The sequence below is a fragment of the Panthera onca genome, chromosome C2, assembly GCF_046562875.1.
Source record: "Panthera onca isolate mPanOnc1 chromosome C2, mPanOnc1 haplotype 2, whole genome shotgun sequence".
Lineage (NCBI taxonomy): Eukaryota > Metazoa > Chordata > Mammalia > Carnivora > Felidae > Panthera > Panthera onca.
In genome coordinates this window covers 151,442,451-151,451,368 of record NC_138347.1, presented here as the reverse complement: position 1 = coordinate 151,451,368, position 8,918 = coordinate 151,442,451, and the positions used below count along the sequence as shown (strand labels likewise).

The window sequence follows — 8,918 nt, the reverse complement described above, 5'->3', positions numbered from 1 at the left end:
CATGGCTCATGAGTTTGAGCCCCGCAAAGGGCTCTGTGCTAACAGCTCAGAGCCTGGAGCCTGCTCTGGATTCTGTGTCTCCCTCCCCCACTCTCTCTCTCTGTCTCGAAAAAAAAAAAAAAAAAAAAAAAAAACATTAAAAAAAAAAAAACAGGCACGGTTAAAAAATGTTGCAGAAACTTGTGCAGACGACCAGGGACCCTGGAAGGTGGGGAGGACACTTAGCTGCTCGCTACAGATTTTCTTTGACAAGTGCCTCTTGGGCCATGGGCTCCCCACCGTGGTTTACTATAGTACCTTCTTCATTTTTGGACTTTTGTTGATTCATTTCCTCACCAAGGAGTTTCCGTACGTGGATTAGTTCTCAAGAGCAAAGTTGTTTTGTGAGAAAAATACTATTTTGTGGACAAACACCCAAACATAATTACAGTACAGTGTCCTTGCAACAAAGGAAGTAGTCCTGGGACTCCAGCGTGCATATGGGAGGGAGCTGTTGAGGTGGCTGGGGAGGCCCCTCCAGAGAAGTCATGCAATACAGTGACAGAAAACTGCCCCTAAAAGCCACCTGTTCTATTTTCCACAGAGCTATTTTTTCTTTGGGAGCCAAAATGTCTCCAGATATTTTCAGCAGTTTCTAAGGATGCTTAAACCCATTCCTAAGTTTTCATTCCTTCTCTATCAGCTGCAATGGGTTTTTGTTTGTTTTTTTTTTTAATTTTTTAACCTGTGTTCCTCAGAAAATTTCAAAAATGCTAAAAATGAGACAAAAAAAAAACTCACCCAGTTTCTCTACTAGTATATTAGTGGTTCTTAGCCTGGCTACACATTAAAATTATCTAGGGAGGTACTTATAAGAATCAGATTTTTTTAAGTCCTGGGAATGTAATATACAACATGGCGACTATAGTTAATAATACCATACTGTGTATTTCACTGTTGCTAAGAGGGTAAAAGTTCTCATCACAAGAAAAACACACTTTTTGTAACTGGATGGTGACAGATTTTAACTAGATTCATTGTGGTGATCATTTCACAATATATACAAATATGTTTTATGGCAATACTTCACTTTAAAAAATCAGATTTTTGGAGTGCCTGGGAAGCTTAGCCAGTTAAACCTCTGACATCAGTTCAGAGCACCGCTGATGAGTTCGAACCCCAGCTCAAGCCCTCTGCCTCTGCTTCTCTGTCCCCCTCTGCTTCTCCCCCTTTCCCCTCCTTCCCCCTCACCCGAGCATGCACTCTTTAAAAAAAAAAAAAAAAAAAAAAAAAAAAAAAAAATATATATATATATATATATATATATATATATATATATATATGTATATATCAGATTTTTAAAATCTGGGTTAGGCATATGTTTAAAAGCTTTCCACGTGATTCGCAAGTGCAGCAAAGATGGAAACCCAATACATAAGTTAATAACTTGGCCGTCTCTTTACCATCATCTTTTAATGTGCAGGGCTTCAATTTTTTTTATTATTGAAGTTTAGTTAATACTGGCTTCAAGTTTTAAAAATAATCTCCCCCACCCGGCAGGTCTTTAGTGGCTGCATAGTACTATATGAACGGAATGAATTTTTAATTACTCATCTATCGATATTGATTCCTTTTCCTCTAGAAAAAGAAACCTGCCATCTGTAGTGTTTTCCTTTTAAGTTTTTCAGGAAAATTTCCTGCAAGCGAACTTTCAAAATCTGAATTACGTGCTGATAAATTGCTCTCCAAGAAATGAAAATAACTTCTCCGGCTTTTGTTGAACGAATACTTTGTCACGCTGTGCTCAACATGGCTCCCTACGTAAAGACACTTCAACTCACGACAGGGACCAGAAAGCCAATTCGGCCTCCAGCGGCAGGTCCCTGATGAATTACAGCGGAGGTGGCCGCGTGCCGCGGGACTCCTTCGCGGCGCCGGAAAGCACTAACGTCGCAAAAGGCCCCGCTGGATTAGGCGGCCCATTCACCCTTCCGCTTAGCTTTCGCTGTCATTGGCTGGCGGCGGAGTATATAAGGACGTCACTTCCGGCCGCCGGCCTTTTTCCGCGCTACCCAGGGAGGGGTCCATACGGCGTTGTTTTGCGTGAGTCCCTTGTGGGGTTCCCGGCGTCCCCCAAATAGTCCCAAAGGCTATTAAAATAGCCTTCCGCTGGAGTGAGGGGTGCGAGGATTGGGGATGGAAGCCAGCAGGCAAAGCGGGTGTATCTGCGGCTCTGCGCCCAGCCGCCCGCACGTGGCCGAACTCGGGCCCGCGGGTTCCCACAGTGTCCCCGGAGCGCGCGGAGGTCGTGCTGGAGCCAGGGCACCGGGTGAGGGTGCGGGCCGGGCTGCGGCTGGGCGGCCGTGGCGCAGCAAACAGGATCAGCGTACCGCGCTGCAGTTGCTTCGGACCCCGGCATTCGGCCGGCCGTGACCTCAGGCCCCGGTCCCGGTTTACGACAGCTATTTGGGCCGGTTGGTGTATCCCGTTCGCGTTAAGATACCTGGCAAGGTTTTGTAGAAAATCAGTTGTGACCGTAGAGAGAAATAATTGTGGAGCGCCCTGCCTTCAATCCGCTTGAAAATAAACTTGTTCGCATCTGGTTATTTTTGCTCATCGGTAACTCGACTCCGGTTGCCCCCTGGAATGTTAAGTGGCAAATCACCGTTTTCATTTTGCTTAATTACTTGGGTGTTTTTCCCATCTCCACACACTCAAGATGTGCGGCAGTTGTGTAATGTGTGGGATAGGTCTGTTCTGTTGGGTCTTTTTCCATTACACTACTGTAAAAGGTGTGGTCCTTGGGCTGTGTTCAGATCGGTTGCTTGGCTCGCCAGGGTAGTTAGAATGCACCTGGTCCCATAACCCACTGAAATGAAATGAAAATAGCTGGTTAACCGTTGTTTTCCAGGTTCCCGTCGTAACTTAAAGGGAAACTTTCACAATGTCCGGAGCCCTTGATGTCCTGCAAATGAAGGAGGAGGATGTCCTCAAATTTCTTGCCGCAGGAACCCACTTAGGTGGCACCAACCTTGACTTCCAGATGGAACAGTACATCTACAAAAGGAAAAGTGATGGTCAGTCGTTGCTTTGATTTGGGAGGGAGGGCATTCCAACTAAGTAATAAATGAAACCAGAGGTCTACATCGGAAGTAAGCTTTAAGACTTAAGTGAACGTAGGGCACCTGGTCAACTCAGTTGATACAGCATGCATCTCTTAATCTTAAAAAAAATTTTTTTAAATTTTTTTTTACAAAACAAAAAACAAAAGTGTACTGGTGGTTTTTGGAAGGACCGCTTTCTGGGCTCCAGTGCAAGAGTATGTCAGTTGATAGGTTCTGGGACTTAGGTTGGGCCATGAAGGAGCTGTGAGATGTATAAATGATGAGGAAGCTCATTAGTTCATCTTCCATAGTGTCTTGTATTCCACAGGTACTGAAAGCAGGTTCATTTGAATTTTATTTTTTTTAAGATCTTTGTTTTTGAGTAATCTGTACTTAATGTGGGGCTCAAACTCCTGACCCCAGGATCACACGTTCTAAGTGAGCCGGTCAGGCGTTCCCTTCGTTCAACTGAATTCTGAGAGTAGAGCAAGAGCTAAGACCTTTATGAGGAGGCTTGGAAGGTACTAGAAAAGGGAAGGTAGGTTGTGAAGACTTTGGAAGGTACGTTGGGCAAGGCAGTGCTTCAAGCTCAGATGGAGCCACTGAAGAACTTAAGCGGGGGTTGTGTGCTGTGAAGCAGTTTTGGGTGAAATCTGGCATTGAGACAGGTTGTAGGGAAAGTGGGGCTGGAGAGCAGGAGGTGGGTGAAAACTTACGGGAATCAGGATGGGGCCTTGATGGAGGCTTAGTGCAGGAAAGGACCAAGAAGATGCACTTTGTCTACCGAACTAAGGCTGCACACTATTAAAGCTCAGGGTGGAGGCCAGCCTTGGCCGATGAACTTCTGAGTGTCGGAAGTGTGCTAGAGAAATTGCAGGATTTTCGCTAACACCAGTAGAGCCTGCCTCGATGACTGGAGCTTGATAGTACTCGCTGCCACATTCGGCCTTTCAGAACAAAGTCCACTTGAAAATTAAGTCTGGTACTACAAAGCTTTCTGCCATCACCTAGGTATCTACATCATCAATCTGAAGAGAACCTGGGAGAAGCTTCTGCTGGCAGCTCGGGCCATTGTTGCCATTGAAAACCCAGCTGATGTCAGTGTCATATCATCCCGGAATACTGGCCAGGTTTGGAAACAATATGCTTGGTTTTTAGAAATCTTGAATTGCCCGGATTCAGTGTTTTCCGTTTACACGCTACTTGGCATCTGGTAGAGTGTTGAGCTTTGTTTTTCCTGTGTGTTTTCTTGTGCCACTAGGTCCTGACATAATCCTGTAAAAATGGCTTATCCTATTTTTCTGTAGTCAGACTTTTCTCTTGAAAATGATGAAACACTGGCTTCAAGCTTTGGTGCCAACTGCAGGATTTTTCAGAAAGGTTTTCTAATAGGGTGCCAGTCCTCATCCAAGTCTCCAAGCAAGAGTAGAAATCTTTGCTAACGTAAATAACTTAGTTTTTTTAATAGCCAATGGGTAAAACTTGTATTGCCCCATTTCTGTTTTGACAATTCTTTGTTTTTCTGTGGAGAAAACCAGTGGATTCCTTAAAAATTGATTTATGGTGGAGCCTTGAACAGCACGGTGGATTAGGGGCACCAACCCCCAACGTGGTCAAAAGTCTGTTTTAACTTCTGGCTCCCCCAAAACTCAGCTGTTAATAGCCTTCAATACCTTTGGAAGCCTTACCGATAACCTAAGTAGTCAATTAGCACGTTTTGTATGCTGTATGTATTACATACTGTATTTTAAAGAATAAGCCAGAAGGGAAAATACTGTAGAGTGCTGTTAAAAAAAATATCCACATATAAGTGGACCTGAAGAGTTTAAAACGTGTGTTCAAGAGTCCACTACAGGAGGTTTAGCAAGGATTTCATTGACCCCGACTCTAATTTGAAAAAGATGTTTGACTTGGATTTTGACAGCTGTTTAAATCGTGTAGTAAGACAGGTTCGTTTGTATTGTTTAGGTTGACCATAAAATTGATTGCCACGAACCGAAGATGTGTTTTGCGCAGGGGGTTATTCTCCAGAGGCTGGCTTGTATCAGGACCCCTAGTTTGGTGCACGGTAGAAGGCTTAAGTATTGCTGTAGAATGGACCCAGTGACCACTCTCATGGCTTTCCTTAGCAAAGATTTACTGAGCATCTGTATTGGCCAGGCAGTGTTGCAAGGGGCTTGGGATGTAGCAGAAAAAGCGTAACTCTGCCTTTTTTAAGGGATGCAGAAAATAAGTTTTACGGGGTAAAAAGGAAGGGTATGTTGCTGTGGTGTATAGGGTAGCTGCGATGGAATTCGACCAGAGCAGAGAAGTGCTTATTGGTGTGTCGGGCACTGTTGTGTGCTGTGTTGACTCGTCGTCACGGCCCCGTGAAGAATGTGGAAGCACACGAGTGACCTGCCCGCGTCACTCAGCAGAGTGACCTGCCCGGTTCTTGAAACCAGCCGGTGGGAGTGGGGAGAGCATTCTAGACAGGATCAGAGGGTGGGGCGTGCTTACTGTTTCTGGGCCCCGGTTCTGCAAGTAGTTGTCGGGTAACGCGGAGGACAAAGAATTACTGGGTGTCTGAAGTGCTTTGATGTTTTCACTGTTGGAAGGGAGCCGCTCCGGCGGTTACAGACCCGGGTGTCGGCACACGGACGCTTGGGGGAGTTCCTGCGATGCCATTTCTCGAGCGCTGGTAACTCTCGATGTTCGTTCTTCAAGCGAGCTGTGCTGAAGTTTGCTGCTGCGACCGGAGCCACTCCTATTGCTGGCCGCTTCACTCCCGGAACCTTCACTAACCAGATCCAGGCAGCCTTCCGGGAGCCCAGACTTCTGGTGGTCACCGATCCCAGGGCTGACCACCAGCCTCTCACCGAGGCGTCTTACGTTAACCTGCCTACCATCGCTCTGTGTAACACAGACTCTCCTCTGCGCTATGTGGACATCGCCATCCCTTGCAACAACAAGGTAATAACGCCGTGACGTCCACCAGAGCTCACGAGAGCACTACGGAAACAGCTGGGCATTCCTCTGCACATTGTTAGAGCTTGGAGTTGAGGCTCTGGCCGATGAACTCACAAGTGTAGGTAGTGTGCTACACAAGGGGCAAGTCTTTCGCTAACACCACAAGGGTCTCTGGCCCAGTGAGTGGAGTTTGATAGTAATTCTTGCTACAAGTATGATTCGAGTGTGTCAGAACTTTAAGGAGAAATCATTTAAGTGGCGTGTGTGTCCGTCTGCTCTTCTCCATATTAACTGCTTGGGCCTCTCGGGCATTACTAGGCCTTTCTGTTTTCAGAGCAACTGGATGAACTGCTATGAAATCCTAAAAAGGTGGGTTGCCTGTGATTCAAATCGGCCCTGTTTCCTGGGTCTCAAAACCCTGGTTCCGTGTAAGAATCCCCCAAAGAGATGTTTTAATAGCAGTATCAGTGTGCAGGCACTCACAGGTATTTCATTTCATTGGTGGAGTCTCGATAGTTGTGTTTTAATCCCCCTGGTTCCAGTGACAATCAAGATGGAGACGTATTTCTAGAGTGCTCTGTTAGAAGTACACTCTCTGCAAACCAAGAGGCGGGTCTCCTATCTCCTGGTACCGAGGACCTGGATGATGGGACAGATGGGTGGATTGGGGAAGGACGTGCTGTTGGGGATTGACCAAGCGTCACTTGTTAACACCTGGCGCTCCCGCAGGGAGCTCACTCGGTGGGTCTGATGTGGTGGATGCTGGCCCGGGAAGTTCTGCGCATGCGTGGCACCATCTCCCGTGAACACCCCTGGGAGGTCATGCCTGACCTCTACTTCTATAGGGATCCTGAAGAGGTAAGTTTGCTCCCCAAAGGCTTGTGGACGCGTAAGTAAATCAGACCTCTTGGTTTGTGCTCAAGAAGTAAAATTTACTGGTCCCTATACGCTTTGTCTTCACCAGATTGAGAAGGAAGAGCAGGCTGCTGCCGAAAAGGCTGTGACCAAGGAGGAATTTCAGGGTGAATGGACTGCTCCAGCTCCTGAGTTCACTGCTACGCAGCCTGAGGTCGCAGACTGGTCCGAAGGCGTGCAGGTGCCCTCCGTGCCTATCCAGCAGTTCCCCACTGGTACGGGTCCTGATGCTTCAGGCTGGTGGCTTGCATCTTGGGGGGTTTTTAGTCTAGCTTGAAGGATCTCCCTGGCTATGTAGCGTCAGAAGGTTTCCATCCCAGTGTGCTATAGCTGAGCTGCTAACTTGACACATGGGAGTTGGGTGTTTTTGAAGTGGTTTGGCCTCGGGTGTTTGTCCTTTGAAATGTGTTTCTGGTGCGATTCAGGGCTCGGTGCTGGGTGGGGGTAGGGTGACGAGAACACTGAAGGGGCCTGACTGTTCTTTGGTGTTTCCTTAACAGAGGACTGGAGCGCTCAGCCCGCCACGGAAGACTGGTCTGCAGCCCCCACTGCTCAGGCCACCGAATGGGTGGGAACCACCACCGAGTGGTCTTGAGCTGCTCTTCTGCGGAGAAACAAAATGGAAATAAGGTTGACGGAAAATAAACCGTTTCTATAAGTTGGGTCCACGTCTGTCTGTTTTGCATTCCAAATCAAGATGCCTGGGATTACTTCAGGTCTTGATGTTCCTTTTACTTCTAAAGCCTACTCTTTTTTTTCCATTTTTTTAAATAAAATTTTTTTTGATCATTTATTGTCAAGTTAGCTAACATACAGTGTCTACAGTGTAGTCTTGGCTTTAGGAGTAGATTCCTGTGATTCACTACTGAACATACAGCACCCAGTACTCATCCCATGAAGTGCTCTCCTCAGTTCCCGTCTCCCCCCACCAGCCCCCCACTTCCATCAACCCTCGGTTCTCTGTATTTAAGAGTCTCTTAGGGCTTGCCTCCCTCTCTGTAACTTAGTTTTCCTTCCCTTCCCCTGTGGTCTTCTGTTAAGTACCTGTCTTTGACTTAACTTCACTTAGCATAATACCCTCCAGTTCCGTTCACGTTCCAAATGGCAAGATGTCATGCTTTTTCATTGCCAAGTAGTCCGTTGTATGTATACACATCTTAAAGTCCACGTTAGTTAGAAGACAGTGCTGCTTTCTTAGGAGTTTCCCTGCACTTCCCTTTTGCGTAGGGAACAGCTATTGTGAAAGATTTAAATAATTGTAAATAGGTGGTAACCCTGGAAATATTTTTCCCTAGGTCCAACCCAATATTCTTGTATTACCATCTGCATTGGTAAATTGTGTCCAGTCAGTTCTGAAGGAAATTGATTCTCAGTCACCACCCTGCTGTTAGTGCCAGTTATGCAGCCAAACCTTGGATAACATCTGGCATTTGAAAAACCTGCCTAGGGCCCGGGTGGGATGCCTTCTACTCTGGAGCCACTAGAGGGCCCCCAGCCTGTCACCAGGTCAGCTTGCCTACAGGTTCTAGGAGGGTTGTATGGGTGTATGGAAAGGGCATTAGATGATGTTCTCCGTATTTGCCATTCACTACACATTTTCAATTGTTTAAAATGTCTAGCAGCTTTCCTGATTTCACAATAACATTTGACCCATTAAAACAAGGGGAATGCTTGGGTGGCTCAGTCGGTTAAGCGTCAGGCTCTTGGTTTTGGCCCTTGTCATGATCTCAGCTTTGTGGGTTTGAGCCCCACATTGGGCTCTGCACCAGCAGTGCTGAGCGGAGCCTTCTTGGGATCATCTCCCTCTCCACCCTCCCCCACTCACGTGCCCACTCTAACTTTAAAAAAAAAATGAGAATGGAGAAATAGGGTGGGCCCAGGTTTTGAGGAGCCTGAATTTACATCAGTTCACTCCCCTCTTGGAAGAGCTGTGTGTGTTCACATTCCCTTATTCCCAGGGCTCCTTCCGGG

General features: G+C 46.7%; 1 protein-coding gene and 2 non-coding genes across 4 annotated transcripts; all 3 read left to right on the top strand.

The window, feature by feature from the left end:
* The first annotated feature begins 1,963 nt into the window (after positions 1–1,963).
* On the top strand, positions 1,964–7,610 carry RPSA (ribosomal protein SA). Of its 2 annotated transcripts, none has more exons than XM_060638309.3 (7): positions 1,964–2,082; positions 2,891–3,056; positions 4,095–4,213; positions 5,790–6,035; positions 6,762–6,890; positions 6,997–7,187; positions 7,255–7,309. In XM_060638309.3, the coding sequence occupies exons 2-7, from the start codon at positions 2,924–2,926 to the stop codon at positions 7,292–7,294; spliced, it is 858 nt and encodes a 285-aa protein (XP_060494292.1). In that variant the 5' UTR covers positions 1,964–2,082; positions 2,891–2,923; the 3' UTR covers positions 7,295–7,309. The 2 variants fall into 2 exon arrangements, with proteins under 2 accessions (XP_060494292.1, XP_060494291.1); XM_060638308.2 differs by lacking the exon at positions 7,255–7,309 and adding an exon at positions 7,448–7,610 and having other exon boundaries at positions 1,965–2,082; positions 6,997–7,162.
* LOC132684468 (small nucleolar RNA SNORA62/SNORA6 family) lies at positions 3,877–4,027 on the top strand. Its single transcript, XR_009612679.1, has one exon. It is a non-coding gene; the product is annotated as a small nucleolar RNA SNORA62/SNORA6 family (small nucleolar RNA).
* On the top strand, positions 6,098–6,246 carry LOC132684467 (small nucleolar RNA SNORA62/SNORA6 family). The gene has a single exon (XR_009612678.2). It is a non-coding gene; the product is annotated as a small nucleolar RNA SNORA62/SNORA6 family (small nucleolar RNA).
* Positions 7,611–8,918: the final 1,308 nt, after the last annotated feature.

Bases quoted from the DNA above. Each gene is read 5' to 3' on its own strand.
- RPSA (XM_060638308.2), top strand. From the start codon at position 2,924: ATGTCCGGAGCCCTTGATGTCCTGCAAATGAAGGAGGAGGATGTCCTC. The intron at 3,057-4,094 runs GTCAGTCGTTGC...GCCATCACCTAG, and splicing joins CTACAAAAGGAAAAGTGATG to GTATCTACATCATCAATCTG. The intron at 4,214-5,789 runs GTTTGGAAACAA...TCGTTCTTCAAG, and splicing joins CATCCCGGAATACTGGCCAG to CGAGCTGTGCTGAAGTTTGC.